This window comes from Mchenga conophoros, linkage group LG1 (assembly GCF_057382185.1).
Source record: "Mchenga conophoros isolate Kocher_MC1m ecotype Shallow Benthic linkage group LG1, M_conophoros_male_GT1.1, whole genome shotgun sequence".
In the NCBI taxonomy this organism is placed as follows: Eukaryota; Metazoa; Chordata; class Actinopteri; order Cichliformes; family Cichlidae; genus Mchenga; species Mchenga conophoros.
The window spans coordinates 26,382,393-26,405,175 of NC_140526.1; the positions used below are offsets into that span (position 1 = coordinate 26,382,393).

The 22,783-nt window shown below is 39.4% G+C and overlaps 1 protein-coding gene and 1 long non-coding RNA gene across 7 annotated transcripts in view; both read right to left on the reverse strand.

The window, feature by feature from the left end:
• LOC146583471 (uncharacterized) overlaps nt 1–10,223 on the reverse strand; it is a 30,918-nt gene extending 20,695 nt beyond the window's left edge. Inside the window, exons 1-3 of the long non-coding RNA XR_014893145.1 lie at nt 10,117–10,223; nt 9,130–9,192; nt 5,613–5,699 (exon numbers count right to left, since the gene is read on the reverse strand). This is a non-coding gene — a long non-coding RNA (uncharacterized LOC146583471). The remainder of the gene's footprint in view (nt 1–5,612; nt 5,700–9,129; nt 9,193–10,116) is intronic.
• A 118-nt stretch (nt 10,224–10,341) lies between these two features.
• Nucleotides 10,342–22,783, reverse strand: part of LOC146583472 (protein diaphanous homolog 3-like) — a 170,647-nt gene continuing 158,205 nt past the window's right edge. For 3 of the 6 annotated variants that reach the window (XM_085272127.1, XM_085272117.1, XM_085272135.1), the window contains one exon: nt 11,157–14,197. In XM_085272127.1, the coding sequence (XP_085128253.1) occupies nt 13,824–14,197 (374 nt within the window). In that variant the 3' untranslated portion in view covers nt 11,157–13,823. Of the gene's footprint in view, nt 14,198–22,783 lie in introns of all 6 variants that reach the window. The other 3 variants (XM_085272160.1, XM_085272152.1, XM_085272144.1) reach the window with 3 other exon arrangements.

Sequence of the window (22,783 nt, forward strand, 5' to 3'; positions counted from 1 at the left end):
CTATCTCTACTTTCAAGATTAGGCTTAAAACTTTCCTTTTTGCTAAAGCATATAGTTAGGGCTGGACCAGATGATCCTGAATCCTCCCTGTCCAAGATAAAGACAATGTTGGATAACACCTCCCACCCACTCCATGACATGCTGGTCAGTCACAGGAGCACGTTCAGTGAGAGACTGAGATTACCAAAAAGCACCACTGAACGACACAGGAAATCATTCCTGCCTGTGGCCATCTCCCTGTACAACGCATCCACTTAACACACTGTTTGCTGCTACAGCTACACATGTTTCTTTTCCAACTATTTATTTATAAGTGACTTATGTATGTATGTATGTATGTATATATATGTATATATTGTACTATTCTTAGTTAGCGTATTGTCTGTCTTGTCTTAATGTTGGTTTAAAATGGAGCACTGTAACAAAAAATAATTTCCCCCAGGGATCAATAAAGTATTCTGATTCTGATTCTGATTATGCTGCAATAGACGTAGGCTGCCGGGGGATTCCCATGATGCATTGAGTTTTTCCTTTCCAGTCACCTTTCTCACTCACTATGTATTAACAGACCTCTCTGCATTGAATCATATCTGTTATTAACCTCTGTCTCTCTTCCACAGCATGTCTTTTATCCTGTCTTCCTTCTCTCACCCCAACCGGTCGCAGCAGATGGCCGCCCCTCCCTGAGCCTGGTTCTGCCGGAGGTTTCTTCCTGTTAAAAGGGAGTTTTTCCTTCCCACTGTCGCCAAAGTGCTTGCTCATAGGGGGTCATATGATTGTTGGGTTTTTCTCTGTATCTATGAAGCGCCTTGAGGCGACTTTTGTTGTGATTTGGCGCTATATAAATAAAATTGAATTGAATTGAATTGAATTGAATCTTCCCTTTGGCTTCACCTGCACAAGTGCCAAGGTAGGTCTCCCCTGCAGAATTGGTTTTCCCTGCGTCGAGAGCGCTGGGCTCTCCAAATCACGGACAAACATTATCCCACATTCTAGATTTTTAGTTCACAAACACTTGTTGTAATAAATAAGTACTCCTGACATTTTGGAGACGTTAGCTCTTTATACAGTAAAGTTACAGTGGGATACAAATAATATCAGGCTGATCCTGCCAGGATTTGTTCCCTCGGTTCAAATCACGGACAAACAGTATCCCACAGTTGTTCATGTTTTTAAACCTATTTTGCACAGAGAGGCATTTTTTGAAAAATGTATTGATAGTCAGATATCTATTCATATTAATGTACAGAATTCACCTGCTTGCTGCTACTACTGCACATTCACCCAGTGTATATACTATATGTGTATATATATGTATATATATAATGTTCTTCCTCTACACCCCCCCCCCCCCCCCCCAATTTTTGCACATGTCAGGCTACATTTCACTGTGTGTTATACTTGTATAACTATGCATGTGACAAATAATAAAGAACCTTGAACCTTGATAGCAATGTTGAATATTATTACACAGGAAACAAAAACAACTACATGTAAAACAGGGTTTAATAGTTGTGCAATTTTCATTAGTTTTTATTTTTATTTAGTTTTGACTTCAGATTTTCAATTTTATATCAGTTTTAATTAGTTTTTACCAATTGTTTGCTAGTTTAGTTTAGTTTTTATTTTTTTGAAAATCCTTAGTTTCAGTTTAGTTTTGATTACTTTCAGTTATAGTTTTAGTTTTGTTTGCAATAATTAAGTGTAACAAAATCCCAGTTTCATCATATCAGTCATTCTCTTCTGCTTATCCTTGGGTATGTTGCTATTCCAGCTACCATACCCTGCACCCTGGACAGGTCGCCTATCTGTCGCAGGGCTAACACGCAGAGACAGACAACTCACATTCCCACCTATGGGTTCTTTAAATAAATAAATAAATAAATAAAGGAAGATGAACAACCATTGATACCAGGCAACTATAAAATGTATATCTTGGCCCCAATAAGACTATTAACTCTTGCAGCACCGGGTGTTCCTAATTTTGGTTCAAGTGAATTGATGAACTTTTTGAAGGCAATTGACTCACACAGTTATGTAGGTATCCCCGTCTTGTTGTCTCGGGATGCATCACGCTACCTTGCCTGGGGTTAGCTTCTGTTTTCTGGGGATGAGGGTTGAGTGTGCTCCCTTACCTTCTCAAGGTAAGCTAGGTTAGCCTTCTTGTGTGAGCTTTTCAAGTGCACTTTAAGGTTTGTGGGATTTTTTTCCCTTGAGAAATGTCCCTCATAATTTGTCTCTTTCCACTACAAGACACTTGCTTTATCCAAAACACAGTCATATTCAAAGTAATCCCAAATTGGACTCTGGCGCTTTCTCCCGACTTTTCCTGACATGATTCTGCGCGTGGACGGAGCAGCAACACAGACGATTCGGCTAACGTACTGCCACCTGCTGGCATAATGAGACAGCAAGAAATAAATCTGGAAACTAAACTTCCTTTTCACCCTTGACTATTGTATGACACGCACACATCAATGAAAACTAAACACATTTTTGCTATAAATTCAGTTAATTTTAGTTTTGTGAACACTCATTACAGTTTTAGTTAGTTTTCCTTTTTTTGTTTTTATTTTTATTTCCGTTAACGAAAATGTTTTTTCACTTCTAGTTTTCGTTATTTCGTTAGTTTTCGTTAACGATAATAACCTTGATGTAAAATAATTACACTGTGACGCCTCTGCCTTTCTAAATAGAGGGACAGTAACTGCGTGTGTAAATGTAAGCGTGTAAAACCTGAAGATAGATTAACAGTATTTTGTCTCTGACTATCTCCCATTCTGCAATTCATCTCCTGTAAACAATAACATGGCGCACAGCGTGACGTGGAAAAAGGCACATACCTTTAACATTGCGTGACGAACTCTGTGTAGCTGCCGTCATAGGCAACTCTCGCATTTAAGTTCATTTTATTAGATATGTAAGGTTGAAACAATTAGTAGTTGAAATATTAAGAAATAAGAAATAAATAAATAGTAATTCATGTTTGATGCATGTTAGATTTATATGTTTAAATGTGTTATTTGTGCTAATTGTGCAATTAGATAGGAACCTTTTCTATAGTTCCATCTATTGTTGCTAAGAGGGTATTTTTTGGCTCTCACACTCGGCAAGCTAATTTGGGTCGTGTCCAAATTCATGGGCTGCATCCTCCTGAGGACCTGGCCTTCGCGGTGTACGTGGGCCGGGTCCTCAGAAGGTCGGGTAGGCCGGAAGTAAACGGCTGTGAAACTGGACGGTCTAGCCTTCTGATTAGCGTCACCGCTGTCTCGGTGGAGTTTAATAAACTCAGCCGTCTGCTCCTTGCTATCTAAAATATAACAGGACACTGGCGTAAATTCTCGACTGTCTCATACTTCTGTTTAATCAGTTTTCTGTTTGACGTTTAGTCAGCTGTGTGAAAATCCAGGAGGATTAATAAAGTTTTATTTTATCTAATCTAATCTAATAACTTTAATCGCAGCCAAACCGATTTACTCACGAACAAACAAAACACTGAAAAAAGCCCAACAATAACATTTTAGGTTGTCTAAGTGAATTATATATTACGTTTAACCCGAGCAGCGAAACTCCGCGGTGATCTGAAAATGATGTGCCGGGAGTTGTGCCGTTCTCGGCCCCATCAGTAACCCTCGAGCTCCCGGCTAGCTATCGAGCTGGTGGGTAGCAGACGTCTCCGAAAACCGTCGAAGCACTTTTGCAAATATGCGATATCTTGATAAACCGAGCAGATATTTGATGTTTACACAGCTACTTTCTCGCCTGAAAATATGTTAAAAGTTTATTTTGTGACCCAGAAAGATTAGTATGAGTAATTTTAAAACTTAGTAGCGGCCGCCATTGTTGGAAACTGGAGTTTGGCTGGGCCGCGCTATGAATTCTGGGATATGGTAGGCCACGAAGGACACACCCGACCCATCCTTCAAATTCGGGGAAAAGGAGGACGCATTTGTCGGCTGCATTCGGAGGAGTCTACGAATTTGGACAGCCTTCGGCGCGTCGCTGTGACATAATCGGTCTACAAATGCGTCCTCAGGAGGATGCAGCCCATGAATTTGGACACGATCTAAGAGACGAGCCACGAGGTTTGCATGTCTACAGAAAGATAAATAAAAGAGTGCCTTTTTTGGACCTTCCCACGACGTAAAGATTAAAGTTTTATGAGTGAGGCCAATGAGGTAAATGTTTTATTTTGTTTATTATCGTTGTATGTAAATACGCTAGTGTTGCATGATATTCTAGTACAATTACCGCAGTGTGAGGTGTAATGTGTATTTTATTGATCGTTTTGTTTTTGAATGTTTCATCATATATAATGCTTAAGGGCTTTATTAAGAATATTAATTTAAGTTTGTATTTCTTTTTAGTTGTGACGGCATTGTATCGGCTGTGGTTGAACATCATTACATGTTAAGGCATGTCGAAGAATCCTCCTGTCCGAAATAAATGTCAGCTAAAACGCAAAGAACAAGTTGAGCTTTATTAAGACTCGAGGGGAGTAACACTCTGTATTCCTCGTCCACACATAAACCCAAAAAAAGTTTTTAAAAATCTCAGTTTTCGGTGAATCCAAACGGCGTTTACGTGTGGACGAAACAGCTGCGTTTTCAAAATCACCCGTGTATGTGCGGACGCAGCGTAAAAGAGTTAGTAGTTTATTTTCTTACCACCTGCAGATTACTTGTATTTGCTTAATTGTTTACTAAATGTTTGAGGTGTGAAATAAACCGCAATGGAGCAAAATATGGGTGTGTGTGTGTGGTTGGAGGATGTGTTTGTGCGTGCGTGCGAGTGTGCGCGCGAGGGGGGGGGGGTATTTTTCTTGTAAAACAAAGGGGGGGCCCAGCGAAAAAAGTTTGGGAACCACAGTTTTACTCAAACCATGAAGCACTGTGTAGCTCTGTGTTTTGAAAAGTGCTATACAAATAAAGTTATTATTATCATGATTATTATTATTATTATAAGCACACTGTGGCTGAACACTTGCTGTGCAGACCTCGAAAAAAGGGCCAAAACATGTTGGCTAGCTGCATCTGCTAATTATATGTCAAAAAGGTGAAAGAACATCACAGTTTCTCGAGGGTAGCGACAGTTCACAGCGTGCACAATCCGAGCAAAGATGACATTTCAACCAAAACACATTTGGCAAAGCAAACTAATAGCACTTTAACATATTTTCTCGTAGGCTGTGATGGATGGCTACCTCCTTTGTAACCTATTTTTGCAAAGGAGGTTAGGCAGCACGGCGTCACCAGCAGATTGCAACACGATTCTGCCCACTAACCTGAAAATAGAAAGCAATTCTTACGTTTGGATATTCCACCTTAGATGTGCAAAGGCAGTCATAAATACAGCAGAGTTCTCTGCATTTAACTCTTAAAGAAAAGAAACGTGACAAATCCGTTGATCCACTTTGTACAGCCCCCACTCCCCCCCCAAATGAAAAGAAATCCTCAGACACATTTTTAACTTCATCTCCTATCAAAGAGGCCCAGATTGCAATCTGCTACACAATATGTTTTGCTCCATTTTATTACCCACATAGATAAACCTCATGGATGGAACACAGGCCTATGAGTAATGAAGGCCCCCTCCACATAACAAGATCCTACCCTCCGTATGCTCTTCGTCTTCTCTCTGTCTGCAGCGGCCATGAGTTTAGCTGGTCATTTTCCTGCTTTTCTTTCAAAGGAACAGACCTGCACAGATGTTGTAACAGCACATAATCAGGTTTTAGCACTTGAAAGCAAGAGTAAGTAATTAGAAACACATTTCCTAACTGATAAACACACAGAGTGTGCGTATCACTGGGTACATTGAGTAATATAGCAGTGCAGCAAACAGACATGTTAAATGGACATAGTAACTGAGCACAAAATGCAGGAACTGTCTTTTGTTGGCATCTAGTATTATTGTTCCTGCGCATACTTCTTTTCAGATCAAGTTCTGGTACATTTTTAAGCTCACTTGCATGCACAGCATGTTTAATATCCACAGATTTCTAATCGTGCTAATTTGAGGGGACTGCAAGTCATTGAGGTCTGCTTTGTTTTCTTGTTCTGCTGTGAAAGCCAGTCTGTTTTCAGGTTCAGCTACTCGACTTAGTCCGTGACATTTGCATCCTCAATTTGTTATTTAGTCCAGTTTCCTCTTCCACTAGCTGCTGCACAGCTCGAAAGCAGAACGTTTCCACCCCCATGATTAAAAGTCAAGGTGTCCTTTCAGCAAATGCTGCGTTTTTTTCTTTCCAAACATACCTTTGCTGATTGTGGGAAAATGGCTCAATTTCAGCTTCATCTGTCCATGGCCCAGCTTTCCAAAACAACTCTGCTTTCCCAGATGTTGCCCTGCACACTTTAGTTTTTGACTTTTGTCTTGATGCCACAGGCAAGGTTTCCTTCTGATGACTGTCCCAATGTACACCATACATCAATTCTGCACAGCTGAATGTTGCTGGAAGCCCCTCCCATGCCAGTTCAACCTTCCTGCAGCTCCCATATGCAGTCATATGGGAGGTTTACTTTGCCTCTCAGCCCACCAGACATGCTGTTTTATCTCAAAGTTTTCTTTCAGATCTTCTTTCGACTTCCACAGTTTTCCTTTCCACAATTTCATAATTGCATTTTGAACAGAGGAGATTCAAAGCTGGAAACACTTTGATATCCTCATACATTATAGCTTCATCCCCAAAAACAGAACACTCTTTAAAATGGTCACAAAAACAGAATGCAAATCTCCATAACCTCATATAACCCTACACCTCACGTGTACCTAGAGTTGACTGAAAGAAAATATATTAATTGTTGAAAATGCAACACTCGTCTTCTTTGGAAACCACACTCTTTGAGGGGAGCCTTAACTTCTGAAGATTTGAAAGCAAAATGACTTCTTTCAGTACATAGCCTGCTGTTGGTATTGTCTTGCAAGAATACGTAAAACCTTCCATTTTGCATCAGCTTTGATGCAAAACATCTTTTCCAGCAACCAGGCAACTCCCAAAGAAACACTTGGTGGGCTCCTCTCTTCTTAGCCTGGAAGAAGATCAGATTTAGACTGGCCTAACCTCTGGACAAGTTACCTTGTCCAGTCAGTCCATCTTAAATGAGCTCAGGTTTAGAGAAGGAAGCAGTGTTTATGGATCTTTATTTTGTGGTTTTCAACAAGTATTTTGAGATTCAGTGTTAATTTCCTTCTTCTTTCATGCACAGATTGCCTCTCTTTTTGAATTCTCTTAATCCTGATGATCTTATTATGATCTGTAGGTAGATCATGAAAAGTGATGATAGGGAATGTTGTTGATGTATTCACCTGCAGAGCAGAAGTCTGCAAGTCAACTAAAAATATTGACTGGTGGTGCATTATACACACCAGCCCTGATTTGTAGGCAATCGTTAACTTCAAGACTTGATGTTGGATCCAGTTGTTAAGAGCCAGGGACTACTGAGTGTTGCCAAAGGCTTGAGGAGTCTAATCACTTCTTATTTAGGCTGACCTACCTTACAATTTAATTAAGGCCTGATAAGTTAATTAACTTCTGTGTTTGTGCATTAATATATCAATTGAAGCTGAATTTATTAAGAATAAAACAAAAATTACACATCGGTTACATCTATTTTAAGAAGCAGAATCACTTGTAAATCAGATTCATGTTTGTAGCAAATTAATTATCTATACTAAGATCATGGCACATCATCTGGAAATATAGAGGAGAACACCCACACACATTCCCAAGATCAAAATAAAAAGCGAGACCCTTAACAAAAAGTATATAACACCAAGATAGATGCAGTTCTCAGTGGAATTGGAAAGAAAAAGGGGTAAAAATACAAATGAATTCTCTACTGAAGCATGCATTTTACAGTAACCTGACACTGAGGTAGCAGGCTATTGCTCTTACATTCTTGCAGAGAACTACAAAAAAGACCTTGGTTTGATTTTAAACCACTCAGTGAAAAGCATTCTACAGCCAGCTAAAGCTAAATCAAGGCCACTGGTGGAGCTTGGCAAGCACCTGCTTTGCTTTCCCAAATGGCTGATTGCATCACTGGGGAGATGTTTGTCTCTGGCTCTTCTCCAGATGGGGACAGTTGTGCTGCTTACGGTGCTGAAGGTATTCACCAGCTGGCAGGCTACAGCAAACAGACCTTGTCAGATGGTCGGTTAACTGGTCAGCAGATCTCTCTTTCCCTTCACTTCTCAGTTCTGTCTCTGCTCAGTTTATTGTGGGACTTTTGATTTAATTTGTGGTGTATTTATGTAGAACCAGGGGCAATTCTAGGATCAGAGCTTTGGGGGTGCTTAGCACCCAGAGAGCTGCCCAGCCAGGCAAGATAAACTTTACTCGTCACGATGATACTTCTTCCCTGTCTCTGTCAGTCCCTGCATCCTTAAACGTCTCCAGTTGTCCCGAGTTTCCTCTGACTGTCTCCTTGGTGCATTTAAACCCCTGTTCCTCCCTGTCCCTGTTGTCTTCATCTCTGTTATCAGTCATCATAATTTTACCATTACTGTGCAAGTCTGCAAATTTCTTTATTAAGTCATTGGATTCTTAAATTCATCAAGTCTCTCTCTGCCTGGGTCCTCGTCACAAAACATGACATCATTGTTTTGTACATTTTAACACAATTTAATCCCCACATTTGTGAAAGAAAAAAGCCCTTTTTTTAAAATCTGTAACAAAACAATCAAATCTGATAAAGATTATTTAAATCCTGCAAAAGAAGAATGGATTGGAATAAAAACAAATACATATGGTAACCTTAATTACTGTGGGAAAATGATGAATGATGATCATAGTGAGTAAGAAGTAAACTGAGTGCATTTTCTGGACAGAGATTCACTTTTAATATGTATGTATAATACAATAGATACATAAAAATACACTCCAAAAATAGAGTCCTTGAAATGTAGAAAATATTGATAAAAAAAATGGAGGCAACTTTGCCTATGGTACAATGTATGAAAAGATCTTTACTGCAGATACTACTATGGCTCTGCAGATTTATTCCTTTCATTTTAACCCATGTCGCCTCACATTGAGGTTGGCAAATCACTTTTTGGTGATCAACTGTCTCAAGCAGTTTAACAGTTTCTGTTGTGCCTGTCACTATTCCCTGTCTGTTTCCTTACCTGGTTCTTCCTGACCTTGTACTTTCTCCACACGTTCCCCTCTTCCCTCTCTCCTTCTTTGGACTGACAATCATACACAAATAGATTGTATTCAATTAGATGAAAAATTACATTAATATGAAAAAAATACTATTAAGATCACTAATAAAAAGTCCTCTCTCAGTGTACTTTCAAACAAAGGGCAAATAACCAAACCACATGAACATCTAATAAAAGATATATCCAATAATATCCTTTATTGATGGATCATTTGTTCTTACACTTTTACCTGAATGTTGCTCCTGGGTTTAATATCAGCACATGCACATATGACAAAATAACCAGCTTCTCTCATTCCATTTCAAACAGGACAGTGGTAACAACAGCAGGCTACAGACAATTTTAAGTTTCAGATTTTAAATAGGCTGTATACATTTCAATGGGAGCAACAGGACGGTCAAATGTCGCTGATTTTACTACACGAGGACGAATTGCAGGGTAGCAAACATCGTCGGAAAACACGTTTTCAACACTGCAGGTTACCTGGGTGTAATGTTTTTCAGCTAAAAAGAAACATGGCCTGACTCCTACCTAACTATATAAAGAGTAACTGAAGGTTAAATGCAGCTAACATGTCCTGTTTTAAGCCAGGCACTTACACCTCCGCTCCGCTGCGTCTCAGCCACTATCGCTCTGGCTGGTGATGCACGAATCATGAACGAATCGTTCAAGACTCGAGAATCACTTTACTGACTCATGAATCATGAATCACAAGCCCAACTGACTCACCCGTGTTGCTGTTAGCAAACTAATTTCATTAGTAGAAATATATCTGGCTTGTAATTAAAATTATGGAGAAAAACACAACATCCAGTATCTTAACAAAAGCATTTCTGCTCTAAACTGGAAGAAAAAACTCTGAGTAGAAGCTCACATCAAGACAATAGCTCCTCGGTTCACAGTAGCATCGCTCTGCTAACATGCTAACAGCACATTTGAGCTACTCACCCCCTCCTTTCCTGTGCTGAATCGTAGTGTAAGCGAATCACTCAGGACTCACTAACCCTTCCCTTCCTGAATCATAGCAAACGAATCACTCAGGATTCACTCACCCCCTCCCTTCCCGTGCTGAATCATAGCATGAACGAATCACTCAGGACTCGCTCACCCCCTCCCTTCCCGTGCTGAATCATAGTGTGAACTGTTAAGGTTCAAATATTGAGGAAGGAGAGTACAAACAACCATGGTCCAAGAGCTTGGTCAAACAATTGATTTTAATGAAATACACGCGTGGGGGGACCAGCTCCCTTCGCAGACAGCGCTGATCTCAGACGAATCAAAGCATAAGCATATATTTTATACCATCAGGGCTTGAATTTAATGACGCCCCCTCATGCGTCATCAGATACAATATATGCATACGTCAATTCAAAACCACAATGACTTTTAACACAGTTTGAAAAGGAACATTGTCTCTATCTTCATGGCAGATGTTTCCTGTCAACCTTTTGACTACCGCTTCTCCAAACCCGCAGTTACAAGTCAACATGATTAACCTCTCACCTATAAATGATTCTCTCTGAGTGAGTGAGTGTGTGTGCGTATGTGTCGTCCTTAAATGCTCTCTCATCTCACCCGTTGCACTTCTGAATTACTCAGGACTCATAGTGTGAACGAATCACTCAGGACTCGCTCACCCCCTCCCTCCTGTGCTGAATCATAGCGCGAACGAATCACTCAGGACTCGCTGTCGCTGCAGAATTTCAGTCAGGTTGATGTCTGGACTTTGACTGAGCCATTTCAACACACTTCATTTTTCAGCCATTCTGCTGTGCCTGAGATCGTTGTCCTCTTGCATGTCCCAATGTCAGACAAGTAAATGGCCTTGCATTGACTCCAGATCAGGGTGGAAATGGTGGATCTACAGGTGACTGTTCCAGAAATCTTGTGGTTTGTTCAAATGAAACTTTGAGAAACCTAACCCCAAAAAGATGATTTTGTTCATCTGGCTGTAGCGTTTTCAGTGGGAGAAGCATTTCATCGCTCATCTAATTGACTTCAGTCTCAGCTGACTGCAGGCTTCCCCAACGCTATGTCCAGATGAACAGAATCAACTTTTTGGGATTTCCTTACCTGAATGATCGAGCATGCATCACGACATTTGTGAACCTGAGCTGTGCTGCATTTTTTTTCTAAAGAAAAAGAGGCTTTCTCCTGGCAACCCTTCCAAACAAACCACACATGTTCAGCCTTTTTCTAATCGTACTGTTATGTACTTTAGCAAGCAAACAGGGAACTGCAGAGTCTGAGATGTAGCGCTCATTTTTTTCCCCTCCCACTGAACATTGTAGTCTGACCTTGGTTTGAATGTGCTGGGACATCCACTCTTGGAAAGACTGGCAACTGTCTTCAACGTTTTCCACTTGTAAATAAATTGTTCTCGTTATAGAATGACTGTTGTTGGCAGTGTCCTTAAAACCCTTGCTAAACTGAAGAGCAGCAACAATTGTTTCTCTAAGAAAACCTCTGATGGCTTTGCTGTTTCACATTGTGTTAACACACCTGAATGCTCCAGACGAGAAAACTGCTAAATTTCTGCTTTTATGGAGGTGCTCACACTTGACGATCAGTTACTGTATCCTGGTGCATTTGATTTTTAGCACCTGGGTGCTACTTATCCTGTTGATATGGAAGCAGAAAGGATGTGCCTAGTTCTTTTTACAAACTGCTTCTGAATGTTGTTTTTGCTAAATAAATCCATCACATGTTGTTTTTCATCTAAAAACGTATTTATCTAATTTAAGACTTGTTAAAGACCTTCTTTTTTTTTTTTTAAATGTCATGGTACCTTAAGAATAAAATAATTTTTTTTTCATATAACTATCCATTCGTCCATTCACTTCTACAAGGACACTGCTTACTGTAGCCTCATCACTTTGTACTCTGTCTGACCAAGGCAATACATTTTAGAAAAAAAATCTATCATTAATGGAAATCTGATAAAGAAGAATACATTTGTAGGCCAGTAACACCACCGTACATCTAAAAGAGCCACGTGACGCTTTGAATATTCCCTCCCAGGTGGCCACTGGCCTGTATAAGGTAGGACTGTGGTGGCCGTACGCTTTGTGCAAACTACATTCACATTTGATAAACTCAACAATTGCAGTCGTATGTTTTTTTTAGCTGCATGTAGAATATGTGTCCAGACTACAAGGACATTGGCAGGATAGCAAAGTAGACTTACAGAGAAATTGTACAGGTAGGTACAAGAAAAACACAAGAACAAACAGAAAATGCTTGGATGAATGATTACTTTGGCTACGTATGATCTCAGCCTTTGAAGCTATAATGGTCTCAACTAAGGCTTTGGTTAGGCTATGTGCGCCTTCTAATAAAGACAGTTGAAGCTGGGAAGTTTATAGAGCATTTTGTCCTGCTATATTAATTTAGGATGGACAAACAACTTTCTGCATTTATGTTGATTACAACCAAAAATGTAAGAAAAAAAAACCCCAAAAAACAAAACTATTTAAATAAAATAAAAAATAAAATACAACAATAACAGCCACATAGGCAATGACAGCATGCCAAAATAATAATATGAATTATAAAACAAAATAATAAAAAAAAACACATTTATTTCCTTTTTTTATTGCAAATATGTCTACAAAAACTAGGAATACAGATAGAGATATAACAAGTATGGTTAAGTAAGTTCAGTTGCAATGCAGAAGAAAGAAAAAAAAAAACACATTCTGGTGCTTTGTGCCATATTTTGGATCAAAGTTTGTTCCCTTTTCTGAAGACTTACATTCACTAGAAAATACACAGAGCAAAAAACAGTCCAGTACCACCAAACGCTAACAAAATCTAATATTAGAACCCGTGGAAGCGCAATCGTGGCTTAACTCGTAAGTATTAATACATTTATAAACACAGAGACAGACCATTAACACATAGGGAGTGGAAACAAAAAGAACTTATAAAGAACAAAGAAAGAAAGGAAAACATAAAAATAAAAATAAAAACCAAAAGTTATACAAATAAATGTAAGTTTGAAACTTTCAATTGTACTTGACTAATGTGATACATAAATACAGACAGGACAAGACATATGATAAAGATGTAAAAATGCAAATGCGATTAAAGTTTGTTTTTAAACATTTTTTATGGTTTACAAAAAAAAGTGCTTAGCAACATTGCATCTGCAGCTTTCAGAGGAAAAGCTGTTATATTCTGATTCTTTGGAATTCATAAATGTTAATGGCGGCACACAGAGGAGGATCAGATAAAGACGGCAGAATCTATTTGGGTGCATTTTCATTTTTGAACTATAATGTAATCAACTAATACGCTTCAATATTCCTAATGAATCACAATCAGAGTTTTTCAAGAAATAACCTCTGAGGACATTGGGCAGGCCAAAGTGCGATCAGCTTTCTGTGCTCCATCTGCCAGAAAATGATTTTTTTTGTACCACTGCGCCTTAAAAACATGGTCCATGAATTCATTACCGTTTCTACACAAATGCATTGTCATTATTTAGTTGCCCAGCTATTTATTTATATTTCCTCTTGTTAACAAAGCTTTTGATTATGAACTTTAAGGTTATAATCAGAGTATATTTAAATGTGTGGGCAGAAATGTACTATATGCTGCATATAAAAAAATGTGTATATATATTTTTTTCTTTCAAATATAAGAAATGACCCTCACAAGGCTCTTAGTTTCGCGAGGAGTGCCTCTACATCTGACTCTCCATTGGTGCCACAGCTGCTCACTGTGGGACTAAAGGAGGATGACTGGAAGGTTGGAGTTCCCGCGCTTCCTGTGCCAACCTCCATCTCTTTTTCGGTCGCTTTAACTCTCTCCAACACCCTCTCTCTGTCCGGCCCATAGCCGTGACCCGCCACGTTCCTGTAACCGCGGCCCGACTCTGAACCCACAGCAGCTTTGGCTCTGGCTGCAGATGGATGGCTCTCAGACTCATTATGGGCCTCCCGGGCAGAGGGAGCTTTCACCGCCGCTGAACTCGCATTTATATTCTGCCGAGAGCGAGACCTTTGTAAAGGTGCCTTGTTGTTTTCTGCGAGTGAAAAACAGAGACAAAGCAGTGAGCACAACTATGAGAATGAGGGAGAAGAGGGTGATGCGTGACTGACACGTTAAATGAATGGGAGCAAGGAGGTTAATCAGATTACAGATTAAATTACAAGCAAGCCACAGAGAAGCGGCAAAAGCAGGCGAGCGATGAGAAAATAGAAAGTCAGGCGATGCAGCGAAACACGAAATGATGAAATAAAAGAAGTTAGGAAGTAATAAAAACAGTTTAGTAAACAATTACGCATGCAAAACAAATTACATACATACACAAGAGGTCGCACTGCTAGTCTGTTAGAATCGACATACTCTCACTGATGAGACTGAAGTTTCTGCAGTACACTCTGGCACAAAGCCAGCTCAGCATGATGAAATGGATATGGCTGATCAACCACAACAGAAACTCAATAACATTGTATGTTGCCCTTTTTTCCAATCTCCTAGTCTCCCCCCCTTGCACGACACCCTCCCACCCAGCTTCACCTCCCCTGATTCTACCATCATCATCCATTCTCCTTCCTCTGCTCTTCATCTCGGCTCTCTGCTCCGGCACTTGTCCTCTTCATCTTTCTTATTCTTTAAAACACATTCCCAGGCAGACAGTGGAACAGAGCAACGCCCACATGCCAAGATCAGACCTACGTTCTGAATTATAATCCCTCTGAGTAGATCTTAGACTTCATCATCAGTATGTGCGCGCTGGAAGGAGAGGGCAAATCCATATTCATGTGACCTTGAGTGTGAGGCTGAGAGGAGTGGCGCGAGGAAAGACACCGCCGCATTTAAAGTTTCCTGAGCCTGAAATGTCTGGCAAACAGGAGTCAAACACAGCAGAGCAGAACAGAGCGACCCGCTCTGTCAGCCAATCGGTAATGAGTTTGGAGCGTGGCCAGTCAGTCATGACAGTGTGTTTTATGGGCCGAGCTGACGAATGACAAGGAACGTCCCTGAACACAACCTCTGACAAATAAATAAGGATAAAGGGAGGAAAGAGAGCAGACAAGAAGGAAGCGACTGCAATATTAAGGAAAGAAAGTCAACGTTGGCACTCGCGCACACACAAACACACGTTGTTACGTTCACAACAAACCTGTTAGGCAAACAAGAGGCAGTGGGTGACTTTAAAAGGAGGAACTGAGTAGAGTGTTTCGCGCTGCTTGCTGTGATTGAACATTTAACACAGCTGAAAATGCAAGTCTCCTCTCATTATCTGACCCTTTTTGCGCCATCTTCCTGTTGTAGCAGTCTAACTTGCAACAGATGACAATTATTTCCCACTGCTGATCCTTTTTGCTCCACAATTTCCCAATCATGTCCTGTTTCTCTGTCCTCCCCCTAAAAAGTGCATCAGCTACACCCACCCTGTCTGTTTCTCTCTACTTAGCGATGCCCCCCTCTTTAAAGGAAACGCTTGTTTCACTTAAAAGCGCCACTCACAGATTCAGAGCTGATGCTGGGAAAGTGATCAGTTCTGTAATAAACTATTTGCATTTTGATATCTTGTTTACACTTTAGCTTAATCTCAAATTGAGGCCGTTTCTGTCACAAAAAGCAACACGGATGGGATCATTATCACACGTCGAGTGTGACAAAATGTCAATCTTTGAATTTACATTCATTTTAACACGTATTAGCATTTAATTATTTTCAGCTCTGCATGTAGCCTAAATTACTTATGAAAACCACATACTGACTGGAGTACAAAATGCTGTTTCGATACATATACATTTACACTTCAAAAAGAAATGAAGAAACCCCACACTTGAATAAGACCTCTTATCCAAAAGTGCATTTCTCTTCTCCCTAACAGGGCCTTGGCCTTTAGTGGTGAACATGATCAAAGTGCTGGCAAGTTCAGTTTCTTCTCAGTCTGTCTGCCTGTGACACCTCGCTGCCCCTTCCTTTGAAGCCTCGCTAGCTTCTCAACATATGCCTTCATCTAAGCTGTAAAACATGTCTGAGAGATGTAAAATATGTCTCATCTTCCAGGTAGCACTCCTTTAACCAACAACTGACAAAGGCTGTACAGGAGAACTAGTCAAGCAGAATTTTAATCGAAATTGCTGCTCTGGATCGTCAAGGAATTCAAAGACAAAACTGTCGTCTTTTATTGAACACATGCCTGTGATGGTAGAGGTGTGAATTTATCCTTCTCACACCATCAAATATGGATTGGCTGCGTGATGTGCAATTAGATATAAAAGATGGTTAGTGTACTTTAGTACGCAACATACTCAGGATAAATCCCACATCATTATGACAGGTCTCGGACTGAACTTTGGTGCCAAGTGACACTGATCTAAGTGATATTACTGCGATACATGATTAGACTCTGATCTGCTGACTCAGGATTCACTACAGGCTTCATAAAGCTTTTTCCACCCCGATCACATACGAGGACACACTTTGATAAAAATGCTTCTGTTACTTCAACACAGTTACATCCACGTCGGTACATTGTTACAGCAAACCATGCAAACCTCCCCAGAAATGTAAATACACATCACCATCACTGCAGCCTGCACAGGAATAAATACCTCATCAGCTTTTGCGACCTATGCATGCTGTGTCGTAGGCTCTATGTTAATATTATAATTCTGGCGTTAGTATTTCTGAGCTATGCACTTTTTCCTAAATCTTGGCCACTGGGCATTTTTTTAGGGTAGAACAGTAGAGAAGTAGGGAGAGAGCAGTGAGGAATGGCACTGAGAAAATGGTCCAGTGCAGACTCGAACACAGGCCCGCTCAACCTTTCAGCGCCCGCTCACCTGCTACTGGACATTATTCACCTCAGTTTTAAAATGCAGCTCTTCGAACACTAAATGGTTACATGTCCTTGTAAGTAAAAAGCTTCTTTCTTCAGTTATTGTCTTCAACCAGGAGCCATTGAAAGCCAGCAGCATTTTTACTGTGTGGTTTTTGTGAAATAATAAGCTGGTGAATGCCACTTTTAAGCTAAAAAGTGAAACGGAGTGTTGTCTGGTACTTACTCAGAGCTTTTCTATTTCTGCTAAGCACTTTCTTCTGTAATGACTGAATTGTGAAGCCACAAAGGTGTTGGCGGTTTCCAACACCGTTGACGTCACTGATGGAGGCAGAACATATTGAACCAATGTTTGAACTTGGGTTTTGGCCTGTGTATTGATAGAGCACCAATACAGCAGCCCATACTTAGAAGTTCATCTTCACACCTTAATGTCAAACTACTTCGTTAGAAAGCTTTCACAGTGAAATATAATAAAAGAGCAGGAGAGGTATTCTTTTCTTCCACTGGCAAACGGCAACACAAAAGAAAGCACATTTCTTCATGAAAGCTCATTTGCGGCGTTTATGTTCGGTGCTGATGCAGGTAAACATTTATTCACTTCTTTCCTGCTTCTGGATTGTCGACATTTGAAAAAGAAGGTAGGAGCAACACTGAGGCTTCTGAGACAGAAAGTGCTCACCTGTCTTTCACTTTTTCGCACTGTTAAAGCTAAACTGACACCATTGTAGTAATAAACTCATCAACATCAAGAGGTGTTAAGAGATTGGAGCAAAACTGAACATTTGAGAAAGCCTAAAGAGTGGTATTTTCCAGGGAGTCAACCATAAACACAGCACTAAACCAGCAGTCTATCACAGTCCTCAGTCCGACGCCGTCCTTTAGTCTGCTTGAAGGCAGAACGGAGAAGAAAAACTGTTCAAAAATGACAATAAAAGAGCTGGCAGACTGAGTGTGTTGTGCCTTTTCGCTCTCAGCTTTGCTGTAAAATGTGTCTTTAAACTGCGAGTCTCAGAGCCCAAAGCCTTTTTTCCCAGCTACTGACACTGGTTCTGTTTCAGCATAAGACAAGCAAAATCTCAAACGAAACAGACTAATCGCTGCTCTGAATCGTTTGAAAATATCACTGGGAATTTCAAGATGGAACCATGGTGGTTTATTACATGTCTGATAGGATGGCATTTTGTAGAAATGTAAAAGGCCCCGTCCAATAGAGAAAACATAGATTTTTTTTCTCCATCTGCAAATAGCTGCAGAGAGGAATTCACATTTTTCTCTTGTCAGATCATTTGGTCCATTTGCATTTGCCACTTCAAATACAGATGCAGATGAGCCTTTCCTTTCATCTCTCACCCCCTCCCTGTCTCTCCACTCTTATGAAGTTTGCTGTATTTGATCACTTTAAGAAGAGAGCAGTCATGCAGACTTAGAAAAATACAGATAGTGAAGTGACTTTTTCTCTCCACGGAGTGACTGACACAACAAGTTAAAGTTAGCAAGATCAAATACACACTTCTTTACCCGTCATAAATCAAAACATGGCTTGATGGCTTGTTTTTTTTTTTTTTTTTTCACCCTTTCCATTTAAATCTAAATTTTTGCATTTGGGGCCACTTTATGGCTTATGACTTTGGCTACATAATCAAACAAAAGCACATTTTGTATAAACACTACTAATAATTTGTCATTGTTGATTTTAATTTTTATACATGCTTGTGATTGTCTAACATTATTGGCTAGGCTCACATCTTTTGTGTGTACTCCTTTTACATTGCCATTGGTTCCTCTTGCTGACCTGTAGTTGCCTAATATGTTGGTGTATTTACTGTGTTTTCCACTGCTATTGTACTCTGGTTACTTTCCACCTCCGTGTCAACAAGAAATCTCTGATCTTTTTTGCATTGCTGAAGCAACAGACCGTCTGTGTCCTGTTTACACTGGTCATGTAATGCAAGTTTACTTGAAGATTATTTCTGAATGTTTGCTAAAATGCTCATCTATATCCAAACAAATTTAGCTTTAAAATAAAAACATTTGAATATGTGGATATATAGCCTCAGTGTCGTAAGAGCAGCCACAATGAACTGAAAGTGACCAGTTCTGTTTTATCTATAGAAAATTTCCATCGAAGAGATGAGAGACAAAAGCAGAATTAGGCATATCACTTGGAAATCAAATGGTTAAAATGCACTGGTGGCTTTACTTTAAGTCCTACAATGAAACATGACTGACTTTTGTGTTGCAGATTCTTTGTACAGTACAGCAGAGTATAGTCTAGGACAGGGTAGTGTAGTATATAGTTGGTGTCCATGTAGCCAGCCCATCCGCCCAGCATTTTATGGCTGAGGGGTTAAAACATCAGATTTTTTGAGCAGTTATAAATTATCTCCTCAACAGCAGTGAGATCAGTTTGTCACTGTTATTGTAGCCAAGTTTTGTTGTCATGTATTTATAACAACATAAGAACAGAAATCATCTCAGTGTGTCAAAATGTTTCTTAGAACAATATTTCTTCATTCAGAACAGAGACAGATACTCAATTTTTCAGTTTCTGTATAGAGTCTAGTTATACTAGGATGTGAGATTACTGTGTCAGAACATGATAAAAACTATTAGAAACTAAATCTAGGGCTGGGCCATATTATACCATTCACAGTAATACCGGTATAATGTTAGGCAACGATAGGAAAATGAAATATCGCGGTAGAATATGAGCAAAACGTGCATGCGCAGTGCCTTTGTTTTCATACACACATGGCCGATTGTTGAGTGAAACAGATGAACCAGAATTGGTTTGTAAAAATGGTGCAACTTCAGTGATGTGGAACTGGTTTGGTGTTTGTCCGTCAGATACACAACAAAGCACATTTTTTTGCAGAACATGCAAGCGGCCGTTGTCATTGTCATATTTGTCGGACTAAGATGCTCTTAAATCTGGGAGTAATCTGGGTCCTAAACCCCCCTCTTCAGGTCAAACGAACACTGCACTGAGAGTTAAAAACTGTCTAAATTCTTTCATCTTTAATAAAACGATCAGCATTGCTGCTTTACCAGGTGTAACTATGAAGTTTAACTTCCAGGCATCCATGAAAACAAAATTTATTACATTTAACGGAGTTAGAAGTTAGCAAGAAGCTAGCAGAAGTTAGCTCGCTAGTTTCGCTAGTTACCTAAGCATGATATTGAATGTTCTGACTGAGAGATTTCTGAAAAAATTCAAACGTACAGCTCTGCTATCACTTCCAACACAAATGAAGACAGGAAACTAAACAGCAGTGACGTTTGTAGGGTTACTGAAGTTGGGCTACCTGGTATACAATGATGTGCTACGTGATCGCTAGCGACACAGCTATGTTAGCATAACATAAACAGTGAGGCTGGAGGACGAACACTAACACTTTTCCACTTATAAAAGTTAACGTTAAGGTTCCTGATAGTTAGAGACAAATGCAATCACATGGCAGGATGTTGTAAACGGACCAAACTTCAGTCAGGAGAACAACTGAGATAATCCATCCACAATACAAGGTTAGTCATTAATATACTGCAACAACATGGGAATAGAGCAGCTGCCAGAGAATTCAACATTAATGAATCAATGGTACAGAAGTGGAGGAAGCAAGAAGAATGAGTTTAATAAAGTTTGATTTATCTGACTGCTTTGTTTCGCTTAATGTGCCTTATAATCCCGTGCACCTTATGGTCCGAAAAATACGTACTGCACACTGCAATTTAATGTTGCAAAGCACCTCTTTTTAACTTCAGTGGACATGGTTATGCTCAGGATATGTCAGCCCATTTCTTGTTTAAGTGAAAATAAATAGAAGGTTGTCTTTTTGCGCTAGTAATGTTGTGGAGTTGTATTTTGTCTCGCATCAATTATATCGTCAGTTATATCGTTATCGCAAATTTTCAAATATATATCGTGATAAATATTTTTGGCCATATCGCCCTGCTCTAACTAAATCCTTATCATTTATGCCATCTGAATTAAAAATAATAATAAAAAATACCGGTAGTCGCCAGTGCTGCCTCTCAGTTTCCTAAAAGTAGGATCTTTAGGTAGCAGAAGTCACTTGGAAACACAATTTTAAGAACACATAATTACCAATTCACTAACATAACTTAACCCACCCTCCTGCTTATTTTATATCTTTTGCCAGGTGTTCAAGAGTTTAACTATACTGTTAACTGTAACTGACATATTTACTTGTGCATGCAAGAGCTTAAAAATAGGTCCTTCCGACCCCATCAGGAAATGAGTGTGACTTTTGTTTTGTTTTGTTTTTTACTAGGCCTAAAAGGGAAAAAAGCCTTGCTTTCTTTGGTCCTGTGAGTTTTAGACCTACCAGTCAATTAAAAACAGTTTTCAATTGCCTGTCTGCCTCTGAAACAACTATGTCATCTGAAGCATTATCAAGCCTTAATGTATAAATGCTATCTAAATCACAATGTATTTGTACCAGAATTGTCATGACAGCATAGATAATCAAACAATGATTTTACATAATTACCTGTTACTTATGAAAGCTCTATTTCAATACACTTCTTATTTGTAATTTGAAGACCAAAAAATAATTATACACTTAAGTCTATGTACCATGGGAGTCAGTCCTTTGAACCTTATCATCATTTTGACTGCAGTAATACTGGCATAATATTCCCGCCTGTGTTTACACAGAAAGCAAAACACTGTAAATGAAACAAAGCGTGGAAAATCTTTTAACATTTCTGCTATCAAATTCTGTCCCGGCATGAAACTCGATACAATTACAACATTTGCATTCTTTCGCAAATGTAGCTGGGTAATTATGTCATTGGCATCAATGAGCCACTGTCAATATGTGACATATTGAAAATGATAAGCTAAATAACATAATGTTCTGCCGGGTGTGTCGTAAGTTTCCCTCGACAAGCGCCTTTGTTACTGGGACCAGTAATTTTAAGAAAGACCCCCATCAGAATCCATTGCTCAGTCTGCAGTATCTTTCCCAGAACAAACACCAATTGCAAAAAACCTACTAAAAATAAACCAAGAACAAACAAGAAGTCCTGAAAAAGCTGTTTAGAACAGCATACTATGTTGCAAAAAGTGAACTACCATTGCAAAGACTGCTAAATTTTGCCAAACTTCAAAAAGCAAATGTCCTAGATCTTGGTTCCACTTACCTCTTACCCATGATTTCAGTGGAAATTTCAAATTCAGGATCTGACACAGACTGATTCATGTTCTACACAGTTCTTACAAGTTCATAGAAATTTCTGTTCAATTAGAACCAAATGTTTGAGTTGATGATTGTAATTTTTATACAGTTGTTGTAATTTGTGCTTTAACTATTTTTTGATTGGTGTTTTGTTTCCTTTACAATATTATACATTGTAAAGGAAACAAAACATCAATCAAAAAATTGTCCTCTTTTTTAAATTTGCGCTACTTAAATTTATTTTGGGCTACCAAAAGAAAGAAGAGTGCCTGCCCGAAGGGCTACCAGGGATTTTGACATTTTGCGAGCCCTGTAAAGACTAGTTAGCCGTTAGCTGATTTGTTTGTGCAACTGTCAGTATGCTTCCTCTTTGCAAATATGATTCATTGTGGGAAAATTCCCTCCACTTGTAAGTCATTTTTAAATTGTTCTGTGTGGATTAACCAGTCATTCATGGTGGAACTGGTAACACTGAACAAAACTTGTGCAGAACTTTTCAGACATATTCAGTGTATATAACAGAAAGATGAGACTAGGTGTGTGTTTTTCTGCATCTCTGCCAGCAATCAGCACACTTGAGGTATAAAAGCAGAGTTGCTATGAC